Here is a 24515-nt window from a genome sequence, read left to right on the forward strand (position 1 = left end):
TATTAATTTAAACTCTTCCTGAACCCAGTTTGCCCCTCTTGACATTTTATTGTGGTGAGCTCCACAATCGATTGCACATGCCTTGTATTAAAAGAAAAAACTATATATACATATATGTATAGGATGTTTTAAGCTTGTTGTCTGAGTTTTACTGACTTCTCACTTTATTCAAATGAATGAAGTCTATGTCTGATTACTCCTTGTTTATCCTCTCCACATAATTTCTAGTTTTATGACACCCTCAGCCTCCAACCAAGATTTTTTTTCCTGAAACTGGAGAGTCCTAGTTTATGGTCTGGTCCTCTGGATATCATTCCATGCCTAGGACGTTTTTGCCCATCTCTGAATCCCCAGTTCCATCAAGTCTTTCTGAGTTATAACCAGAGCTGGGATACAAGCCACAAAAATACTAAAATAATTGTTTCTGGTTTATTCCTAACTTTGTTATTTGGCCACCTCTGCAACTGACAGTTTGAAAGAACTACCCACTGAAATGCCAAACCCCCCTGCTCTACATAAGAATTTAAAGTACATTCTTCATTAACATATTGCATGCAAATTCTCAAATCGTCAGCTGTATTTATTACTACAATATTTTTGTATAATCAGTCTAGAATTAACCTAGACATAATTCTCACCACCACAACATCTCAGCAATATTGTACATATTGGAGAACATTCATTCCACTTCTATAAAGTTTTTCAACTTGAAAGTTGTTTTGGGAATAAAGCATACCATGAACTTTTCTTTTCATTCCTAGCACTTACGGGTATTTGATATATAGAGGGACAAAAAGCTACAAAAAACCATTCCGTCCACTTCTGAAAAGTTGATCTATAAAGAAGAGAAGCCTGGAGAAAAGCTGTGTGCTCAATTCTCACTCTTAGCACTCTTCTTTCCCCCTTCTCCAAGAGCTTGATATATGGATATAAACCAGTAGCCTCAATGCTTCACACACACACACACCTCCCAAGTTAACAGAAAAGATGAAAACCAGCTGTATTCTAATTTGCCTCTGTTCTAGGCGATTCCCACATTTATCAATATTTCATCTAGCTTTTTTTTGGCACCAACATTTTCCATATTACTTAAAGAGGAGACCACAGACAGGAGGGGAGAACATAAATATAACTCCCACAGAAAAGAAAAAAGCCCCACTGGTGTCAGGTTTTACAGTGGGACACTTGCTTTGCAAGATTATTCTCTGCCTTTAATGTTTTTTCTCTCTTGCGATAGGACTTTCAATAATTTTTTCATTTTGAATAACCAGAACAAGCAAAATTAATATAGATTCCTTTGGAAGCAGAAGAAAGCTTCTAATTCCCCAGTTCTTCAGTGTTAACTCAGAGAGATTGATCAATTTTAGTCCACTCAAAAAACCAAATAAACTTCAAAGGGTGCTTGGAAAAGATTGCTTTTTGCTCACCCACTGAGAGCTTCCGGGTTCTGCACATGCAACAGCAGGTTCCAAAACTGCAGCTGGCTCAAGACACTTCTAAGGTACCAAATCCACACGTGGAATGCTGCTTGCCTGGATAGCAAGGCAGAGAAATTTGCTTCTAAAGGCTCTTGGAAGGCAGCACTGTGGTTTTATCCTATGCAGCGAATACACACACGCACTCCCTCCATCGCACAGGCAAGGGCTCTGCCGGCTCCCTGGTAACCAGCTTTCTGTTTTGTTGTCCAGACTGTTGGAAATCATTAGGGAAAGAAAAGCATGACTTGGCAGTAATGCTCTGGACTCAGAATACATGAGTTGTGCCACTATCAGTTTCTCTGAGAAGGGGTAACTACAGTGGCCTTTGTCAAGGTACTTCATCAGGACAGAAATCCTCATTTTTTTCTTTGACTTGTAAAAGGATGGGACTTTTGGGATTCTAAGTGCAAACTCCTTAGCCCAGGAGCTGTGTCTGTTGTTAGTGCTTCTAAAGCAACATGAACACATTTCTGATCTTCAGTCCTGAGGGATCTTGGATCCACACCTTAAGTTTCAGCAGTTACAAATTCACCTCCTCCTTTCTGTCCCGCTACCCCCTGTCCTCATATTCTTATCCTTCTCTTTTTAATAACTCTAGCATTTACCCAAGCACAGGTGGATCTGGATCAGGACTAAAAATAAAATCACATTACGTTCAAAAGGACCAGAATTTGGAGTTTGAATATCTTCCTCTATTCCAAAATGCAACTTTTCAAAGGTGCCTCCCTTCATGGTGTCTTAATAGCATATTGTAGGTTAAAATCACAATATAACTGTAATTCTTTGTTGAGGAGAATAAGAGATGCAGAACAATTTAATTTCTGTGAACAGATGGATTGTTTGTCACATTAGAAAAAATCCGCCCATATATGAAAATATGGTCAAGATGTACCATTGCTTGCTGAGATCCAGAAAAGTGGAGAATCAGGATGACAGAGACAACTTCAGAAACTTTCCACTAAATAAGCTTAAACATTTATAAACTGATAACTGGAGTTTTGAGTAACCTGGTCCTGCAGAAGGTGTCCCTGTCCATGGGAGAGGGGTTGGAATGAGATGACTTTTAAGTCCCTTCCAACCCAAACCATTCTATGACTCCATGAACCAGGACCCCAGACCGAGTTCACCAGTTTTGTGAGATGCTGTAAAAGGTCTTTACCTTACTCAGGGATGAGGATGAAAGAAGGAAAACCGGTAAACAGGTAACATAATGATTGAGTCCCAGGAAATGTGAGCTGGAAATTATCTCTACACATCCCTAACCCAAAATCTCGCTTGAAGTAGAAATACCATCAACAAAGGTGCCACAGCATTTCTGGGCAACCAATTTCACAGCTGCACTACCCTCATAAGCTTCACTAGGAACCACTCAAGCAGCAACCTGTGGACATTTCCCCTCATTTTTCCATCTGCCACTACTGAGAAAAGCTTGGCTGTTCATCTTTGTAGTTCCCCTTCAAGTAACTGTAGGCTGTAATTTGACTGACAGCTCAGTAGCAAGGCTGAATATGAAATCTTTGTAAATTCCCCACTAGAGTAGGATACACTTAGCAATGAAATCTCTTTGAAAAGGAAATAGTGAAACTGAAGAGTCAAATTTTCAATTTCTCACTAATTTACAGAATTTTAAATGAAATACAATAGCACAGAGTAAAACAACATCTTTCATTAAAAGTAGAGTTTAGTTAAAAGTTACATTTTTCTTCCGCACTGTTTAAAGAGAAATAACTTTTGCCCTGGTGGCTGTGATTCCCAGCTCTCTATTCCTCCCAGGAAATAAAATAAGAAATTTCAATGTAAGCTTTCTTTCCCCTGTAATATAGGAGTGGAAAAGGGGAAGAATTTAATGAGTATTATCTGCTCTGTTGGCACTCAGAAGGGCTATGATTGTGAAAAAAGCACCCCATGGAATATGTAAAAATGGATTTAATTACAAAATATAATTAGTTCCTGCAAAAATATCCATTTTTAATGAATTCTTTTCCAAGTTTAATGTCATCATCACAGTCTAAGTTATATACTCAAATCTATGCTATTAGAGACGTTTGTACTAGCCTGTTTCTTTAACCAAAACAAACACACAGTCTAACTAGAATAGTATGTGTAAAGTTAGTGTGTTCCTGCCAAGACACTGCACTTTCACTATTATTTGCTTTTCTTCCCTCTGCTTCTAGTACCTTTGGGATGTGTCTTCATAAAGAAGCTATTGAATAAACTTACAGAAAGTTAGTATTTTGCAATATGCATTCACGTTACTTTAAAGGTAAAATTTTGGGTCAACTAAAGGTAAAATTTTGGGTCAACTAACTGATTTTGGGGAAAATTTAATATATTTACCTAACTAAAGCCAAAACTCCTCCCTAGGTAATTCTCCCTAATTCTAAGGGTCAAGAGTGCACAACATTCCCAATTCAATCTATTTGTGCTCTTGGATGAAAACAGGTTAATGACCAGATCCAAAAGAGATGCAATTCCAATGACTCCATATGGTCTCAAACACTTTGACAAGAATAGTCATGGTAATGATAACCATGAGCTGACCCATCCAAAGTATGGAGCTGCTCATGTCTGAGTAAGAGTTATCTTAATCTGGCCATTCTCATAAAAATCAGTACTTCCATACTGCCCCAGTCTTCTATGCACTGAATTCAAGCTGCTGAAGAACAGTTAAAATTTTTTCTACCCTTTTTCTATATAAATTTCTCTTACTAGGTTGCTTATGCAGCCCGTACTAAAAAATTCAAGTCCAAGTACTGCTCCAGTTTTATTCAAAGATGGTGTGGTTTTTCAAGAAAATGTATCATAGTTTAGACAGAGACAGGACTGGTATGCTATTAATCCTAAAGTATGGTCTATATAGCTATAGATTAAGGCGTTTGTGCCTATTTTCAGAGTATGCTTAACTAAGAAAAATCTACAGAATGGCAATTTTGAGAAGAAAAATGGAAGGAAGAACTCCAACACCACAATATTTGTAACATGAAATAGTTCTTTTCTAACCAGAGCTTGACCCTGCTTTTCAAAGGGAAAAACATCAATTATGAAAAGAAGGTGATGCTTGGTGAATTTCCCAGTGGGTACAGGATGACCACAACAGTGGGCAACACAAAACATGTAATGAACATGTTACTCTCACAAGGAGCTCACTTAAATTAGTGAAGTCCAGTAATTAAAGGAGAATAAACAAAGAATTAAAGCAACATGCATACTTGAATCCCACACTGGTGTAAAGTTGTGTTTACTTCAGTATAGGCAAGTAGGGGCTGGAGGTGTCTGTTCCTTTTCTCTAAACACTTGAATGCAATTTTCAACAATTATGACAGAAAATTTACAAAAGTAAAAATATGTGGAGAGGGCATGTGAAATGCAGAAATAGGAAGATGGAAGGAAGCAGTAGTTTGTCAAGTCAATAGTTTTTCTAAGCCTTGTTTTCCCCTCACCACCTTTCCCCCAAATCCAACTAACAGGGGAAAACATCAGACAACCAACAGCAGTATCCCCATGGGAAGACGGATGTCTTCTATAGAGTTCATCTGCAATGGTATTCGTGTCCCTCTAGGCCTCTGTTTGAACATTGTCACTATGGAAACAGATCTGTGATGCCCTGCACCTTATCAGACCTTCTCTATTTAAATTCTTTTCTTGTGTTTTCAACAAAGCCATTCACTGAACCTCAACTAATCCAAGATTCTGTTAGGGGTGAGGTTTTTGCTTGGTGGGGGTTTTTTGCCTTCACTATCATATCTCTTCCAAAAGGTTCTCTCTCCCACTAATGCCATCTGACAAGCTTTATTTGACTCACACCTCTTCAGTTCCTAGCTCAAAAATATTATGGCTGCATTAATTGCCAAACGGATTCTGTAGCTTTTATTCCCCCCTATCCTGCCCCCCAGGATACATAGTTTTCAATGAAAATTCTACTCATTCAACAGCAACTTTTTCATTTTGGTTTTAGCTTTTTAGAATCTGCCTGCATCTACATCAGGAGTGCCTGTAAGTTCTCTCTAGAGAATTCCTAAGTTAGAGGTATAAAGGGTTACATCTCCATCTGTAATACCAACAGTGTATCAATTCCAGATGCATATGGAATCCAAAATTCTGTGTTTACAAATTCCAAATATTAGAATACTTTTGCGGAACAGAGAACAGGAGGGGAGCTGGGAAGCTTCAATGTTACATTATGCAAATAAAAGAGGGCAAGTCTGGGTTTGACCTCACTGCATCCAAATCTGCTGCACAGGCAGGAACCAGAGTAATTCTTCTGCAAACTAAGCAAATGTTAATCTTGCAAGTGCCCTTGCAGTAGTAACTGAAATTCATGCTATAGTCCTCCACCTGAGTAGACAGGAGACAAGCATTATTTACCCTTTGTGTTTTTAATATGGCCCATAACTGTAATTTAAAGTGAGGATGCAAGAGGCATTTTCAAAGGGAGTTTCCGGTACTTTCCAGTGGTGGGGAAGATGGGAGTCTTATCAGTTTGCATGAAACTTTGGTGCAGAGATGAATGGGAGTTATAAAACAATTTTATTTTATTCTTTTACTACCCTAAGTATTCTGGGTTGGCTGAGGAAGCAGAAGATACAGCACCACAGTAGCCTAAGACATGCTGTGGCTCTCACAGTTCCCGAAAGGACAAGTATAAACATAAAGGCAATTGCCATTAACTATGGAAACGAGCTTCAAAACCTCCTTGTGACTTCCACTGGCACAGAGCACCTGCATGTGTGATGATGCTTTATTAAAAGGTGAAGCTGGAAGAAAGGACACAGCTCACTTTATAAATTGAACTGCATTATTTCTAGGCTTTAATTGAGCAAGCTCTCTGATGGAAGCAGGACAGCACAAATCACAGGCAATACTCACTGGAGCAAAGCTGCTATTTCAAATGAAAATAAGAAGAACTTTTAGGAACCTCAAAGCAAACCACAGTTTTCTTTTCATGCGTCAATACTGCAGACTTGTATTTTTTTTACTCTCTTCATAATATATCACCTAACAGCTTTTTGGAGGTAGAAAACATGACACATCACAGTAATGGGTTTTAAGCAATATTTTGCACTGCTAATTTTGTTTTACTGAGGAACAAGTTTCAGGTACAGCCAAGGAGAGGACTAAACACACTGCTGATTTTCATGAACTTAGAAGTTGGGATATAAAGTGAGGAACTAGGAAGTGCCGTGCTAATTTAATTTCTTGGCACAGCTCATTTTCACCGGGTAAAATCAGGGCATTTCAAGGCCCATGGGCATAAGAGCATCAGTGCTCCAACCACCTCTTGCACAGACAGCAAAGGAGCACAGTGAGAGGTCAGTGGTACTTCTGGAGAGCAACACTTTCACACCAAAAGCTGCAGCATCCCACTAAATAAAGAAGCCTAATTTCACCTAATTGTCAGACTATGAAAAAGGCTGTAAAGCACAGACATTGTAAATAAGGCTGGACAGGCCCACCTGGATCATTGGGTCTCATTCACTGCAAGGACAGCACTGGAGCTGGATACTTCTGTGTACCACATTATCCTCTCATTATATCGTTCAGTCCTCTATGAAATTACTGAAAGTTGTGCTTACATTTCTGAGGGCAGATCTGGGCAATTTGCCTGTAGCCTCATACCACTAAATACACTTCCTTTTCTCCTTCCCTGCCCATAACTTTAAGAGTTACACTGGGAACATAAATCTGTATTTCAGATTTCCTTGGTTTAGATAGACCAAGCCAAGACCTTCCCTGTTCCTCTTAAACATCTACAGCAATAAACCAAATTTCTTCTCCTATGGAAGAAACTAGTCAATGACATTGATATGTATTTTCTGTCCACATAGATTCAACTTGTTAATCCAAACTAGAGCAAGACTTGGGTTGCTTCTGTATTTTTCAGACTGCTGTGGCTCTTCAAGAGACAATTGAAGTGGTGAACTGAATTTAGAACACTGGTTTTCCTCAAAAGCTTTCCCACAGAAAACTTTAGTGATCCTTCCGCTAGAAACTGATCACCAGACTGTTGCCATTAATTACAGCATGGAAACATTTGGCCAGATATACACAAGACACAAATCAAGTATTAGGGGTTTAGCTGGTTTAGAACTGTGGCAGAAGGAGTTGGCTTTCTCACGTTATGTCTTATATCCATCATTTCAAACTCCTATGGCATTTTTGCTGACCTGGCTGTACAAAGGAGCAAAATAGAATTCAGGAGTAAAGCTGATGAAGGACAGGTCACAAACTGAATTTAAGTGAAGTAGAGAAAGGGAACTCTGCCAAAACCATGAGCATCTCCCTGCTACATTGTACCCTACCAGCCCAGAGGCTGTAGCATGTTTAAGCCCATGTCTAAAAAGAAGTCACTACTTCATGGTCTAGGAGAAAGATAATTTGCTGATTAAGAGAAAAAACAGGGTTTGCAGCATTGTTGACGTCAGCAGTAGTAGAATCAGCTGCCAGTCCTCTTACAATGAGGAGACATATTGCAATAGGAACCACATTGTCTCTAAAAAAATCTCAGAGAACATTACGAGCAAGTTGTCTCCAACATCTCAGATTTATAGCATGGCCTGGCTCAGAATCATTGCAATTTCAGAGCTTCCTCACAACAAAAACTGTTATTAAGGCTTGAAACTCTGGCCAAGACTTTTATTCCTACCGCAGTTTATTACCTTCCTCTCTTCTAACCCTACAAGTTCAACAGCACAATGTTCTCCCTAGGCTGAATGTTAAAGCATGTGCAATAACAGTTTAGAGCTACAGCATCCACCTCCAATAACGCACTTTCTGTGCAAACCACTGGGTGCATTTGGGGTCCTGAAGTCACCAAGACACATCTCCTCATTCTTTGATCTCTTCTGACATTAAATGAGATCAAGAGGTAAGAGGAAGAAAACTGCCCTAGCATGTCTGTAGGTAGAATCAGGTATTTTTGTGGATATGACATGAAACAGTAATTCAATGAAGGTGGAAGAAAAAAATTCAGGGAATTTTCTACGTAAACTGTGATGCACAGAACAAATGAACAATACTGTTTGCACAGACAACAGCTCTTCCAAACAGCTGAACTGGTTTTAAAATTAGTTAAAGATGGTGAAACAGCACAGCTTGCAAATCCCACCAAAAAAGTAAGCAAATTTTAAATTTATTCAATCCGGCTCTTTTCCCTTCAGAGAACTGAAACATTTTTCTAGGACTGAGAGGACTCAGATCCAAAGGAAAAACCACTGTGACACTCCAAGTCTCCCAGCTGATTCTTCTGCACAACAAATCTATACTTTATATATTGATATATGGAAGAAATCCTATTGTAAGAAAATGGAGATTAGAGGTTAATCTTTGCTTTAACAATAAAAATAAGGAGCCACTTCACAAACCATTGTAGTCTCATGGGTTAAATGGAACCAGCTGTACATGTGGCCATCATGCAAACAAAACACTGTCACTAAAAAGAAGCAATTTCTTTGTGGGTCAGAAAAGTGGGTAGGACACTACACTGCTGTCACAAAGGGACAGTTCAGTCATTTAGTCTGACCCACTGGATACTGTCAGTAATTCAATTTAACCCTTTCTCATCTATATTGAGCCTGGTCAATGCTGCCTGGTTGAAGCACAAAATACAGAAGAAAACTCTAAGCAGTGGTGTTTCAAGAATTTTTAACAGCTGCTGCCTGCTTCATTGATTGAACTCAGTTCTCTGAATTAAATCCTGTGAAATCCAGTATTTGCCCCAAGAAACACGTCTGGGATTATCCCACAGATTTCACATGCACAGGATACATGCAGCTTCAAAAGACAGCTCCCTGCTGACTGAAGGAGGAGCAGGTATTACAGGGCTTTTAAGTCTCTGAAAGCAATAAAGATGTCATATCCTTTTCCTGTATTACTCTATAGACTCCAATAAATCTACAGAATTCAGCTCACCACAAGGCTACTGTTTCTCAAACCAACTGACCCAATGACTGGTATTTATTTGCTGAGACAAGCTTCACAAAAATAAAAAGTAAAAAAATCTACACTCTTCCTCTTCATCACCACAAAGATGACATCTTGTTGCCAATCTGCCTGCCAGGAAGCCATCTGGAAATGATATCAATACCACAATCTATAGGCATGCCTCCAATGCATTAATCAGGTCATTAGAGTTCAATACTGACAGCATCTTTAAGAACTGAAAAGGATAAAGCTGTGGTAATAAGGCACAGTGAAGATCAGTCCCCAGGGCCTAGTTAGATCTTCCTCTATTTTTTTCTTTAAAAAGCACACAGCATTAGCATTTTGTTCCCCAGTGCTTGGTTTAAATTTACCATTCTGGAGAACTTCGAAGCTTGAGCAAGGCCTCTCAGTTTGACGCACAAACACATAATGAAAAATGTCTTCCACCTCACTCCTGTCCTTAAAATGGTATTGAAAAAGTCTGGAGAGAATTAAATGGGGCATGACAATGATTTGGAGACTGGGAAAAACAGATTAAACAAATATAAATGTATATATATATATATACATATATATAATAGCCAAAAACCATACAAAGTTCAGTTTAGATAGTTACAAGCTTTCTTATCACACAGAGCAGTACCTTCAGAGGGAGACCCCAGCAGTGCCAGATGTTAAAGTTATCTCAGAGACATACCAAAACCCAGGGGCTGGAAACTGAAGCTGCAGAAATATAAAATTGAGAATGCCTTTCTTCTAAAGCATGAAGAAAGGTAACAAATCAGGAGGAAAAAATAGTAATACAAAAAACCCTCCAAACACATATTACATCCAATTTTGGTCTCCAATCTTTCTTTCTCAAATGACAAAAAACTTCATGTGGCTTTCTGTTTTAACAACACCAATTATTGACTATGTTACAAGATCAGTGAAATGACACACACTTTTGAAAAGCAGCAGAGTAAAAGCAGAAGCACAGCAAATGCTCTGAGATTAAAGAAACAAAAATCACAAATATTCAGCTTTATTAGTTCAGTACAGTTCCCCATTAAAAAAATTCTATCTATCCATGTGTGTATATATATGTGTGTGTGAGTGTGTGTATATACATATAAATATATATATCACTGCACTAGAAGAAAGCAGCTGTTCAAGATCTTGGACAAAAGTCTTTAGGGGCAGTGACGAGGTTTTCCTCAGTGTTTTCACAGCAAGATGGCATAACATAACTCCACGTTAATTGTTGTACTATGTAACTCCATAATGCAACAGGGAGCAGTCAGTCCTTGTTCTAAGTTTAAGTTAACCAGAAATGTTCAAAATAACAGCATCAAATTCTGATACTGAACCTAAACGCAGATTTTGTTTTCACAAGTTCAGATTCAATATTTGTGAGACAGTTCAAAACTTTTCATTTCTCTATTAAGCTTTTTATTTTGTTTCCAGAAATATTTCTCTTTCTCCTACAAGCCTGGAAACTTTGCAGGGCAGTTTTCCTACAAACCACATTCAAACTCTCATACACTATCTTTCATCTTCAAATAAGTGTCATCTGGAAGGAGCAAAGTATGGGGAATCCATGTAATACGTTTAAAGGGTTATCCTTATTTGTATCCTTATTTCTTTATTTTTTCAGGCTACAGTTTTATAAAAGGAGCTAGTAGTAGCTTCATGTCTACTTGATAAGCACCTAAAAATCTTGATCAGCAGATGGAGTAGAATAGCTATGGATAACAAGATGTCAGAGCTAATGTAAAAACAGTTTCAGAAGTTGAATCTCTCATTTTGGAAGAAATTATCATCTTGGCTTGCCACTTAACTAATTATATATTTCTGAGGTAATTAAGCCAACTGAACAAATAGAACTAAGAGTAATTTGCAAGTACAGGGAAAAAAACCCCCAAACCCTTACATTAGAGACTAACAGTGGATTAGGCTAAAAAATTCACCTAAAAAAATTCTCCAGTGAGCTACAGAAATTCTGCATACCAAGCATGCAGTTTAAAGATAAGAACTTAAATATTTTATAATACCTAAACATTCTCACGAGTACACTTACATTTCTAAGTGATTTTTTGGTAGTTTTTTATTCCCCAGTACATTAAGCTAAATCTAGACTAAGCCTGCATTATAGGTAATGCAAGTGTATTCACTCACAAGTTTTATTCAGTGACCTCCTAAACTGATTTTAGCTGGAATAAGACAACTTTGCATTCAGACATGAAAACAGAAGATTCACCTTGCTTACCTTTTTTCAGGTCTTAGAGAAGTCCTTTCAAACTCCTTTCCCTCTGATACTTCTTTGTAAAGTGCTTTGAAACCTAGTGATGAAAGTAGTAAGAGCTATGTATTTGACCATACCACTTGTGAAACATTGTTGTAGAGATCCTGCAAATAATTCAAATTAAGGAATGTATTGTACAGTTAAAAAAATAATTGAAAACAATGAATTACTATCCTGTTGAAATCATTGATACCTAAATATCAGACCAGTGAAGTCTGGCCGCAGTAGCTACATAAACCTACCAGTCCAACTGCAAAGTAGAAGATGGTATCCAGATAACAAGGGAAATCCTTCTGAAGCCTGGTAGTGAGAACAATACCACAGCTAAACCCCTCCACAGAAGTCAAGGACCACAAAAGATCCTGACAGCCACGGAAATTTCATTTGATACAAAATCACTCAAGAGAATGGATTACTCAGACACAGGACTGTAAGAAGTCTCCTGCATCATGAAGATCAGTTCCTCCCTGTGACAAGCAACTGTTTCACTTAACATCATTTCCCTTGCACGTGTCACAATGAAGTGATGAGGCACAGGTTTTCACCACAGATGTTATTTCAGTCAGCTTTGATGAAGAAATTGCTCTGGACAATTTCACTTTCATTTTTTTTTGCAGTAACTTTTGAAATATAGAACCCTGCTTCATCATTTAGCTCATCATAGGACGGGGAACTCCTGCAACTCATCAGTAAAGTCATCATCCAGAGACAGCATATACATTTCCAACAGCTTTCTGGTCCAGGAAGAAATGTTGTAGGCTTGACTCCAAGACTTTCAACAACAAAGCACAGCCACATAGCTAGATTTGAAGCGAGATTGGTCCAGCACTCACAGGTTAGTAAGGCTCAAACAGATGAACTCTGCACATTTAGATGTTTCCGTTTACAGAATGCAAGGCATTCATAGCAGGGAGCCGGATGTGTCTCAGTGTTTTAAAAAAAAAATCTAACAAACCCACAAGCACTTTAACCCTGTGCTCAGGGCAAAAAGACCACACTATATTTATTCTCCTATCTAGGTGTTATTGAATAATATTAGCTTCAACTAGCTAAGCACTATTCATCAACAATAATTTGTTTGCATATCTTGTTTCAATGCTGGATTGCATCTGTACAAGCAGCCCTTCAAAATGCATCTGTAGAGAGTAAACACCTGTATTGCTCCTTCAAATGTATACACATGCTTTATGGAATAAGGACAATCCTCCAGCAATTGCACAGGAATGAATATAAACACACTTGAGCTCTTGTAAACATGTCCACAGAGACCTCTCATTTAACCACGGAGTGTTCTCCTTCAGGTTTTTTTCATGTCTGCAAAACTGGAAAAGCAAGGCTATCTTCTTGTTGAATGTTTCAAGTGCGTAGGTTTTGAATTTTATACATAATCTAGTCAAGGATTTCAGGAGTGCAGTTTTCATCACCACTGCACATATTGTGTCAATGCAAAAGGTAACAACATAACCAGCTCCATTAGCGCCAGAACAGTTTCATACAATGCTTGTGCCCCTCAGTTTTGATAGATAGCTTCCACAGAGTATTACAATAGCTGCTGTATACCAAGAACACATGAAGATGTTTAGAAATACTCATTATTAATCTATGTGCAAAAAAAAGGACAATTTTTCTAGATCCATATACAGCTCTCCAGTGAAAAAGAAACTTGTAAGTACAGGGACCATCCAAACCAGAGAAAGCTATTAAAGGCTACTTGTTAAGTAACACAAAGAACAGCTCTGATGTAAGGGTCACCAACCAAAACCTATGTAACAGTTATTTAATTTTAAGAAAGGTAATCCTGTACGGAGGTGGGGAAAAAAAAAAAAAGAAAGAAAGAGGGCACTCAAAAGGAGCAGTTCAAAAAGCAGGAAGCCTCAGGGAGAGTTAGGAGAGTATTGCAGGGCATAGGTCAGCTCTTAGAAAATGGATTGCTCAAGTAAAGACAGGGAAGCCCATAAAACATGGCAAGTAAAATGTAAGCAGGAAATTAAAAGGGCTAAAAGACAATCTAAAAATTGCCTGCAAACAAAGATCACCATGCTAGTAAACAGCTCTTGAAATACATCAAGGACAGGAAACCAGCTAGGAAAAGCAGTCCTGCTGCTGGATGACAAAGGTGTATAAAGCTCAGAGGGGGATGATACAGTTGTAGCAGAGAAGCTCAGTGAATTCTTTACATCAGCCTTTACTGATGAAATCTTTGGGAGATTTCCACACCCAATGTACTCTCTATTGCAAATGTGGTAGAGAAACCAGACCAATCTGAAATAAAATCAGGAAATACCAGACCAAACAGGGAAGCTAGATTAATAGTTAATAAAGCACTGAGACAAAACAATTTTCACACAAGTTCTGAAGAAACTCAAATATGAATTTAAGAACCACTAGCCCAGGTATGTAAGTCAGAGCTATAGAGAGTCTTGTTATTTGAAGACTCACAGATCCTGCCTGCAGAACTTCCAGCTGCAGGAAGGGGTGTGAAAGGAAACCTGGAAACCACAATCTGGCAAGTCTGAATTCATTCAAGTAGGAGAGAGAACATTAGAAAGAATAAGAAAGCAAAAGATAGTGCTTAACAGGAGAGAGAACATTAGAAAGAATAAGAAAGCAAAAGATAGTGCTTAACAGGCTTTTTAGATGGAGAGGAATCAGCAGTGCAAGTCCTGGAATCAGAGCTTGGGCAGGGGTTACTTAAAATATTTATCAATAACAAAATTAAATGATTGGGGAAAATGTTGGCAGGTAGGCTTTAGTGTTGTAATTCCTCAGGGCAATATCAATTCTAACTATTTCTGCTCAGAAGCTGGAGCTTTGACAGTTTTCTGAAACCCTTGGCTGAGTGCTCAACAGCAGTCAAAAAAATCCAGCAACATAAATGGAATCCTCAGAAAGAGAACAAGACAAGTCCTTTCTGCCACTTCTCACAGCCTGGGCACTCCCATGACTTCAGTACTGTGACCTGCTCTCCACATACCCAGAGGGTGTCAAAAAGGGCAACCAGATGAAAATGGAGATACTAAAAAGGCTGGGAGTCCTCAGTTCAGAGACAAGGCATATATGGTGGATATGACCAGGTATAACAAAAAAACCATGAGCTACTAAATGCAGACTGTTGTTTGCACAACCCTACAAAACTAGAACAAGGCACTGCTCACTGCAACCAACTGATTGAAATAGAAAGAACCTGTTTACCCAGCAGGTCACAAGCTTCTGGAACTTGCTGTCACGCAAGAGTCTGAAGGCAAAGGATGTTCATGGGTTCAAAAAGGGATTAAACAAACTCTGGACAACAGGACCATAAATAGACACTCAAAGGACTAAATAGGTACATATCCTCTAATATCCTTAACACAAGAACTGTGGAACCTGGAGGTGTGTCAAGAGAAATGGATCTCAAGAAACAGCTGTTGGAGGTTCTCCTGTTAACTTGTCAGACACAATACTGGGCTAACTGGAACACTGAGGCAGTTCTAATGTTATTCATTTTTTTAGGTCAACTTAGTGTTCCCACGCATCACACCACTTCCTGCGGATAAGCCATGACCCCACCAAAGGAGCAAGGTGATAGAAAGCAAACATATTCATTACCCCTCATGACAGGGGTGAGAATGTGACAGGGACAGATACAACCTGCAAAGAATAGGAAATATAGCAATTTAGACCTGTTACAGGTGCCAGAACTTTTCTTATAACGCCTTTCCCCTGAAAACACCTTTAGCATCTGTACATATGTACAGTAAGTAATTATTTTACCCACCCAATTTAATTTTTAATTCATCAAAGTTTCATTTTAGAACACCATCTTTGAAGACAGCAAGTTATTTATAGCTCTAAAAAATGCAATCAGCGAGGCAGTATTTCCTGTCTTGTAAGTGAAATATAAGCTTGGACAAAAGAAAAAAAATTCACAAGAAATGCAATTACAGCAAGTTTGTTTTCAAGACAATAAATCCTTTGTTTTGATGTTCAATTTAGTTCATTATCTTGTTACTCACACAGTTCAAAAAAAAAATTTTGTTTGGTCCTTGGGGAAAAGAATTCCCTGTTACACAGATAAAAAACTAACAAAGTTTGACAAAGTTCCCTTATTCCTGCCCTTGACACAGTCTGTCTTAAAACCCTACACTTGTAATAAAACCAGCTAGAAAGGAACCAGCACTGGAAAGCTATATAGTGAATTCTGTTCACCACAGAAATCATGACAGGCATGAATAGACATGAAACTTCACACTTTTTTCTCCTTCTCCTCAATTTAGTGAGAAGTAGGCTTGTTACTACAGTTCCCTACTCTAATATCAATAGCCATCCATACATTACTAATATAATATACCTGTATTATAGGTGTATATACCTAAAATAAACCCACACAGGATCCTGCACAGTGCTCATGAACTGATGAGCAAGTTCAAAGAAGGTTACCTCAGTTATCAAGCAAAGTACAATATAATATAAAATCAGTGTAACACCAAGTACTAAAACTTATTTACACATTTATGTTTACTTTCACCCTCTGAGACAAAGCAAAAAGTGGAAAAGCATTTGCAGCTGGAGGATCCTTAAGTTTAAAGTCAATAGCACACATGTGGAGAATGGTATAAGGTCCACACTATTTTACCTGGAGAACTATCTGACCATCTCTGACTGTCCTTGCTGGTGAGATGTCTGCAAGTCTGCAAGTAGCTTTTGTAAGCTCACTTTCTGGCTGTCTCTGTGCTCCAGTAAGGAAATGGAGTCCCTATTCTGCTCAGGCTAACCAGGACCACCTCAACATCCACAGCTACAGCTTGGAAATACCTTGGAAAAGGAATATAACTGGGCTCTGAATCAGGTAAGAACTAAATAGATTGAGTGTGAGCTCAATACTTTATTTGTTATCTGAGGTGAACCTGATAAAGGCACAATTTCAGGTGAAATGAAGGAGCAGTGCTTCTGCTGACTGAGTTTAGAAGCATTTGAAGAAATGCTTCTAAAAGCACATCAAACTGACTTTTACTCTGCATGAGATGTGATTCATTGATCAAGAAGTACCCCAGTGCCCCTGTTCAGGCTGATTTTAGTCTGTAATTTGCACAAAATTTCCATCGGTTGCAACAAGGCCTTGTTCCCTCAGGCCAGGGCTGAGGGGAAATGGCGGGAAGCGCTGCGGAGCCGGGCGGGCAGGAGGCCAGGCACAGCACAGCTCCTGCCTCCCCACCGTGAGGGGATTCCCTCCTGGACACCACCATCCCACTGACACACCTCCAGCACATCCCTGAGCGGGGCTGAGCGAGCAGGGAATGCAAATCCCACCCCTCCCTTGGGAATGCTGGAGCTCAGGACTTCACAAACCTGCTGCCTCTTCCATTCAAATGTGCTCGCTCTGCTCACAAGCACAGGCACTTTCACAGCAACATGAAAAACTGCTGTGCTGCAAAGGAACAGGAAAATGAGTAGGAAGAAGAAAGGGAAGTGTAGGAGAAAATAAAACAAACCGTCTTTCACCACTCCCCTGTCTGTGAGAAAGAGAAAGAGGCGGCCAGACATGCACAGACTTACAAGCCAAGATCTCTTCCTAAAAAACCTGCAGGATACATGCTCAGCTATTTGCCTGCTTCTTACATAGAGTTCAGTTAGCACTAAATGCCTCCAGCTGGTTTCAAGTTACAGCCAGGGGAAGTAGTACCATAAAATTCCTCACAGCCACCCAAACCATTACTCTTGTATTTTCTTCCATGTGGGGTCATCACACCCCCTCTGGAAGGCTTAGAGGTATGATACCACCGCAGGCCTCTTCAGAGAGAGCCTGACAATGGTGTATTATGAGGCTTGTTGTAACATCCTTTCAATATTCTTAAGGTCCAGTGGTTTAGAGAAGAGGGTCTTTTGTGTCTCCTGTCAGTTCCAGGAAGCTCCTGTCACTGGCATGGAGACTGCATATGGAAAAGAGCTGCCAAATAGACCAGTTAAAAGAATATAGGCCCAGTTTTGCTCCCACGTCACTGAAAACCATGAATGCTGCAACTCTGTTGAGGTCAGAGGAACTGCACTGCTGTGATGCTGGGGGTGAGACGCCAGCTGTTGTTTCAAAGCCAGGGCTCCCTCTGCGATGTTCTCTCAAGCCCTGCCCAAGATACACCCCCGAGGCCACCACGGCCACAATGTCAGCTCTCTAACAGCAGCAGCAGCAGCCTGTGTGCAGCAGGGCTCACCAATCTAACCCACAACAGCTCTGCTGTAAGCTTACCCTGCATGGAACAGAAGCGGTTTCTCACCTCCAAAACCAGGCTGGACTTGAACTAGTGAGGAGTCAGTAATGCTCTCAGGCAAGAAGCACTGGCTTAGTGCCTTCCTCTTCTTCCACCAAAGGAAAGGAAAGCTTATGACCCCAAAAGATCTGGGGTAAATAACCTGAGTAAAGCAGGCCATTCTTGTGAAATGTTTCTTTCCTGTGTATTTTAAACACAGCTTGCTTATTGCATCTGGTTTGTAACTTTCCTTTTGATACAATCAACAGTGTAAGAACATACAGTGTATATCTGACCTAAACTTTGTGAGTGCTTCTTCCAAAACATGCCCTCATACTTTATTTGTCTCACCCAGTCAGACTACTGATCCTTGTCCAGGAGAGATGGTCAGTATTTTGGTTCTGAAGGGTTTTTAATTGTTTATTTTTAATGACATTGATTCCAATTACATGACATAAAACATGTGAATGAAAAACCCCTTTACTTCAGTATTTAACAAACTGCTTACACCATTATAAAGAATTAATGGAATTATATATTTCTTAAGAGACATGCAACTTCTCAATAGTCAACTCTGCCAATAATATTAGGCAATTATGTACATTTAATAATATGGTATTAAAGCAGATGTCCTTGTTACTATTTGCACTGCATATTCACATAGTAAATTAAATTGTGACTATCATTTAGTATATATGGAAAATCCCACACCTCTGTCTCACCTTGTTTGCCTATTGCTCTGCACCAGAAGTGTTCATCAGTTTAGAGAATTTAGAGAAAGCAACATCACCTTGGAATCAAATGCAACAACGCCCTGATGGGAACACAGAGCTGGGAGCTCTAGTTCCTCTGGCCCATGCTGCCTGCAAAACACAGCTCTTACAGGCCTCTGCAGCAAACAGGAAATGTGCAGTACTTCCAGGCAGATAAGAAAAGCTAAAACAGGGATCCTTTCATTATTTGGAACATCTCAGAGTGCCTGTGCCATACTGGATGCCACTGTGTCTCCCAAATCCTCTTTGTAAGTGTATTTGCAACTCAATCCTCGTGTCCCCATTACTCACTCATCCTTTAACATTTTGATGAGGGCAACAATCAGGATAGTGATTTTTGCTACTTAGTGGTTCCCACTGAAAGCTGGATTACACTGCTTTAAACAGTATATAAAGGGTCTCTGGGTGAAAGTACAGGCTTGGTGATCAGATTATCCTTCACAGTTTCAGTATCCTTTTTGGGCACATTTTTTATTCAGATATCATCCTGCCACTCTGCAAATACCTCAGATCACAGGACTGCTAAAGAATAACAGAAAAAAGCAGCAAAATGACAACTTAGAATAATGATTTTAACCTGCTGTGAAATAATTAGAAATCAACTGTGGTGGGTGTGTAAAACAGCACATGCCATCACTCACTTTCCTCAGCTAGGATGTCTGTGGACCCTCAGCAATTTATCACATTTCACAAGAAGCAGCAGCAAGAGATACTCAGGACTGGCAAGTAGAGCAAGCCATTTCTTCTCCCACTGGTTAGATCTTGTACTTTCAGACAGAATGTATGGTCTATTTGAATCCTTTTGTGGTTAAGAAAATAACTGAAAACGTCCCTCTGTGACAATTCTGTCTCCTGTGGCAATTGGCTGCATCACAAGCCCAAAAAATGTCTTTGGTACCAAGTAACCTATGCATACAAAACAGCACTTCAGTCTGAAGAATTAATATGCTGTCAGCTGGTCGTGTTTTTGGCAAGTGAGTGAATTTAATCCAATTACAGCAAAGGTGGTGAGGTCAAGCTGACTCTCAGTAAAGAATCACCAGAAAGAATATCCTCAAAACAGAAAACACTGCAGCTTGCTAGACTTCTTCGGGGAGCTGACACACTGTAGTGAAGTTCAGCAATGCCCAGACTTGTTATAACAAAGGTAAGTGCCAAGAAACTGCTTAGTGCCAGCAAATAGAGGAGGAAAGGGATTCAGCAAGAACACACTTCGTAAAGCACACTGTAATCCTAAGCACTTAATTGCCTTTGGCAAGAGCTGCATCCCATTGCTCTCTCAGAAGTCGTTTTATCTGCAACTTGATGCTCACAGCTACAGGGATGAATGGAGTGGGGGAGGAGGAGGAACTGGGGGAACTAGTGAGAGAACTGCAGTTACCAGTCTGTCTTTGATGAAGTACCAAAGCAAAATATAAAAATTACTGGTTATTTGCAAGGCCTGATCTGCATCTCCAGTGACTCTGGAGAGCTCTTGTAGAAGCAAATGAAACCAACTCTCCTCCAGGCCCTTTAAATCACCTATGGAGGCAGAGAAATTTGTTGTAGAGTTACACACCTGTATTTATACTTTAGTATTTACGTATGACTGGCCTCACTTTCACACATTCTCACTGAACGCATATAGGTCAGTGTAAATCTGAAGGTGTAGCCAAAGTTTGTTTCTTTTCCTTCCTTATAATGCAGCATTCACAAATATTTTACAATATGTTAACCTCAACTCATTGTTCCCACATAAATGGAAGACTCAAAAGTAAATAATGCACCGAGCCTCTTTAATTAAATAAGGAGTCTGGGGGAGGAGTTTCTGCAGACCCTTTTAAATCTTAAAGCCTGCCAACTGGATGAACAAAAGGTAGCTTAGGCTCACATGATAAATCCCAGCAAACCTGAAAAGCCTTTGTTAATAAGTCACTAAGGGAATTTTTCTTTTTCCCCAGAATTTCTGCTCACCAGAAGTGAGAGTTAGGATTATTTAAGCACGTTTGGTTTCCAGCAGCATTAAATGGGTATATGCCTCATGGAGCTCTAATCTCCTCATTTCTATAGAGCTCAATTCTCCTTTCATTCCTACTAAAGCAGAACCAGTTATTCCTAGCTTTTATGAGGGAGCAGCTGCTGAAACTTCAGAGGCAAAAAAAGTTTATGAAATTAGTTAAGATTCCCACGAAAACGAAACTGGAATTCTATATAAGCTTTAACAGCAGCAAGAACAACAGGATTATAAATGTATTTTCATTTCACTTTGGCACTTCTTTAATGTAGCAGGTTGCTAATGAGCCTTTTAAGTTTCCATTCATAAGTTAGTGCTCAGTAGCTTGTTCTCAGAGCCAAATGACATGTTAGTCTAGCAATTAATTTACTCTTCTGTCTGTAGAGAGGCTTAATGAAAACATTAGAGACAGACCTTGCTGTAGCACACTCAATAGACCCTGTATAATTGCTCAGAAAAGATGCAGATTTTAGAAAAACCCATACTGTAATCTCAGACAACATAGTGACATTTAAAGTTGTGCTAAATTAAAAAAAACTCCAGAGTCCATCCTACCTGGATCCATCTGGCTGCACTAATGAATCCTTTTCAGCACTGTAGATTAATCATATGTTTTCTGCACCCAGTGCTGAACTCCAAACAACATATGTAGCCCTGATATACATCATGGAAGCATTCCCATCAGTGAAGGGGATGAAGGCAGCTGTACAAAGCTTGCTAAGATCCTGCTTGGTGTAGTGGATGCCACTGAAAAAGTTTAAAAAGTCTACTGCAACAGGTGCAGCAACATGTTTCTAGAGCCAAGAGAGAAAGGACCACCTACCGTCTATGGGGGGGGTTTAAAAAAAAGAGCAATTTAGCATCAAAGAGAGAAGAGTGTATTAACCAGCCAAGGGGAGAAAAAAATCCCTTCATTACTCCTAACTCATACCTGTGAAATAAAGTTTGGAAAAGCTATTGAGCACAGCTTTGAACACAGCAAAAGCAAACAACCACAGCATGTTTTATTATGTAGTTGACAAGTTTATGAATGAGAGGAGATGAGTCTGTCTGCAAAACCAGGATCACTTCCAGCCCATACTCAGACCTGAACTCAGACTACCTAGAAGAGTCCAACAACCACAGACTCTGACTACCAGCTCTCCAGAGTTTAAACCAGAAACTTCAGCCATCTCCTTACGTGGCTCTCAAATAGAGCTTCTGAGCACATTTTCTGAATTTAGACATCCCCAACTTTAAGGCACAGCATTTGGAGCAGCTCTGAATTCTATTCACATCTGCATTTTTTTTAGGAGAGCTCTGAAAGTAATTTGTAGTTGTTGGTTTACAGTGTTTCTAAGTACAGTGTATTTGGCCTGCCTAAGGATATTGGTATGGATTTTGATTGACTGTAAAAATCGGATCATTGCTCAGAGGAAGTCCTAAAGAGCTTAAAGGAGGAGCCAGGGAGAACAGAGAACACAAAACAGACCAAAAACTGGTGAAAAATTGTGCATCTCTTACAGTTAATTTAAGCCAATGGCAATATGTAATCCCAGTTTATTTCAGACTTTATAAATTCCCTTTCAGCATTATACAAGCAAACTAACAGAACTTCACTGATTTATTTCCTTCATCCTCCTTTGCACCATGCAGCAGGGCATCTAAAGCTATGGACAGATGCTTGCAACAGCAGAGTATCTGATTTATAACTTTCTTTGCAGCAGACCTTTTAAGACTTCCCTACAAGACCAATAAAAATGGGGTCAGTGATATTAACTGGTGCGAGCCTCCCCCAATATATAAAATTCTAGCTGCGATGTTTATTAAACCAGGCATTTTCTTTCTGCTCATGTCCATCTAAATGGGTTAAATGCCATTAATAGATCACACACCAGCAAAGGATATGCTGCCTATCATTCTAGTGGCTCATCCTCTGGTAGCAAACATTCTCCTACTACAGCCAGCAAAGTCGGTTCAGTTACTTTTGGAGTTAAAACACTCATCCTGTAGGATTCATTTGCAAAAGGCTAAGGATGGGTGTAACATTAGGGCATTATGAAAATGTGTTATCATGAGCACTTTGTTACAAACGGCAGAGCACACAGTGACCAGCTACAGAAGAACAGTATCACTTGAGGAAACAGAAAATACTGTGGAGATGAAAATTAACTATTCAGTTATTAGTAAATATAATTTTGGTTTAAAAACGGAAGGCTCCTAAAATGCACTCCTAGAACCTAGTTCCAGGAACATCTCAGTGAATATAAAGTTGCACAGGAAGACATAGATCACATTTTGCAAATAATAATGCAAATCATTAGCAGAATAAAATAAAATAAAGATGTGTGCAGGAAGCAGGGAGAGGGAGCTAGTAGCTCTGTTAGGGATTTAAAATGCAAGGAAAATTACTATTTCTCTTACAGCTCCACTGACAGAAATGGCATTGTCAGCACTCCAGGAGGTAGCATAATTGTGTAGAGTCTTAGTGGGGAACACACCTTCTGCATGTCATGTAACTCCACACTTGTCCCCCCAAATGCTTGGAAACCCTTTAGAAGTAGAGTGTGGAATCAGGATTTGCACTTATCCTCTCAGCCATTCCCTTTGTAGGGAGTATAATGCAGCCTTCAGAATACTTTTGATTCCACTTTCTGACTCTAGAAGTATTCCTGTGAATTTACTCTGCAGAAGACAAGACTTGGGAAAAAAAGTGTCTTTAAACTGTAAGAGGAGGGAAGGATCCTCTGTCTTTTCATCCCTGGTCTCCAGCCCCTGCTAGTCTGCCATGCCACTCCCTTCCAGCTTGAGTGCAGGGAGCAGTGCCAGGCCAGAGTCCAGATGTGCACATACAGCAAAGAGGATTAAAAGGCAAAGAATCCCCAAAAGCATATTGCTCCATAGCGTGGAGGCAGCCTGCAGAGAAGTGATTTCCCCGCCTTTGCCAAATTAATGATTTTAAACATTCACCACCTTCCCCCATCCTCATGCAGGATGTTTAAGTTGTGTCACCAGGATTTATCTTTCTCTGAGACGCTAAGCATGTTGTGCAACATGATACAAATTACTCTGAGAACAGCAGAAGTTAAAAAAAAATCGCAGCATATACATTTTGTCTGAAACATTAAAGATGTAGATGTATAGTGAAGGAACGTTGCTACATGTGCCTCCACATATGCACCTCTATATTTGAAAGGCTCAGAGTCCAAGACAGAGCCAGAGAGATTATCCTTAGCCGAGCCCATAAATGCTTGATCTTAGAAATCCTTTGCTACCTGCCAGCAGAGAACAATAAAACTATAACAAATCATACATAAAAGATGACAAGTACTTACTACCAGGTTTGCTTGCTCTCGGATTGATGCACTCCGGGAGGGAAGCCGTAGGTGAGCCCTCCTCCCTGCCGGAGCCCAGCTGACGCTCTCGCAGGGGAAGGGACGGGAGCTGGGCTGAGACACCCGCAGGAATCCCGCGGCTCCGGTGCTCCAAGCCCGGCATGTGCCCGCAGCCCGCGCCGCTGGGCTGGCTCGCTTCCGCGCCGCTACCTCGTCCCTCCGGAGAAGCAGGTTTCCCTCCTTCTCCTCCTCCTTCCCCGCCTACTTCACCTCCCCCTGCGGAGGATGCCCCGGTACCCCGCACCCGCTCCCGCCCACGGGCTTCCCTCCGCGTCCCGAGTGCAGCCGGCAGGGAGAGCCCCGCGGCTCCGGGAAGCGCTGCCGGAGCCACCTCGCCCCGAGCTGCCCTGCCCCGGACCGGCGGCTCCGGCCGCAGCCCACCTGCCGCTCGGCTCGGCTCGGCTCGGCTCGGCTCGGCTCGGCTGGGCTGGGCTGGGCTGGGTCGGGCTCGGCTGGGCCGGGCTCGGCT

General features: G+C 40.2%; 1 protein-coding gene across 2 annotated transcripts in view; it reads right to left on the bottom strand.

Annotated features, from left to right (window-relative positions):
• Positions 1-24169, bottom strand: part of MYLK (myosin light chain kinase) — a 193562-nt gene extending 169393 nt beyond the window's left edge. Inside the window, exons 1-2 of one of the 2 annotated variants that reach the window (XM_085066964.1) lie at positions 23987-24109; positions 11647-11719 (exon numbers count right to left, since the gene is read on the bottom strand). Coding sequence is in view for 1 of the 2 variants with exons in the window: in XM_085066961.1 (XP_084923087.1) it covers positions 23987-24149 (163 nt within the window). In the remaining variant the exon portion in view is untranslated. Of the gene's footprint in view, positions 1-11646; positions 11720-23986 lie in introns of both variants that reach the window. The other variant, XM_085066961.1, reaches the window with a different exon arrangement.
• Between the last annotated feature and the right edge of the window lie 346 nt (positions 24170-24515).

Source organism: Lichenostomus cassidix, chromosome 7 (assembly GCF_008360975.1).
Source record: "Lichenostomus cassidix isolate B80296 chromosome 7, HeHo_3.0, whole genome shotgun sequence".
Classification (NCBI taxonomy): domain Eukaryota; kingdom Metazoa; phylum Chordata; class Aves; order Passeriformes; family Meliphagidae; genus Lichenostomus; species Lichenostomus cassidix.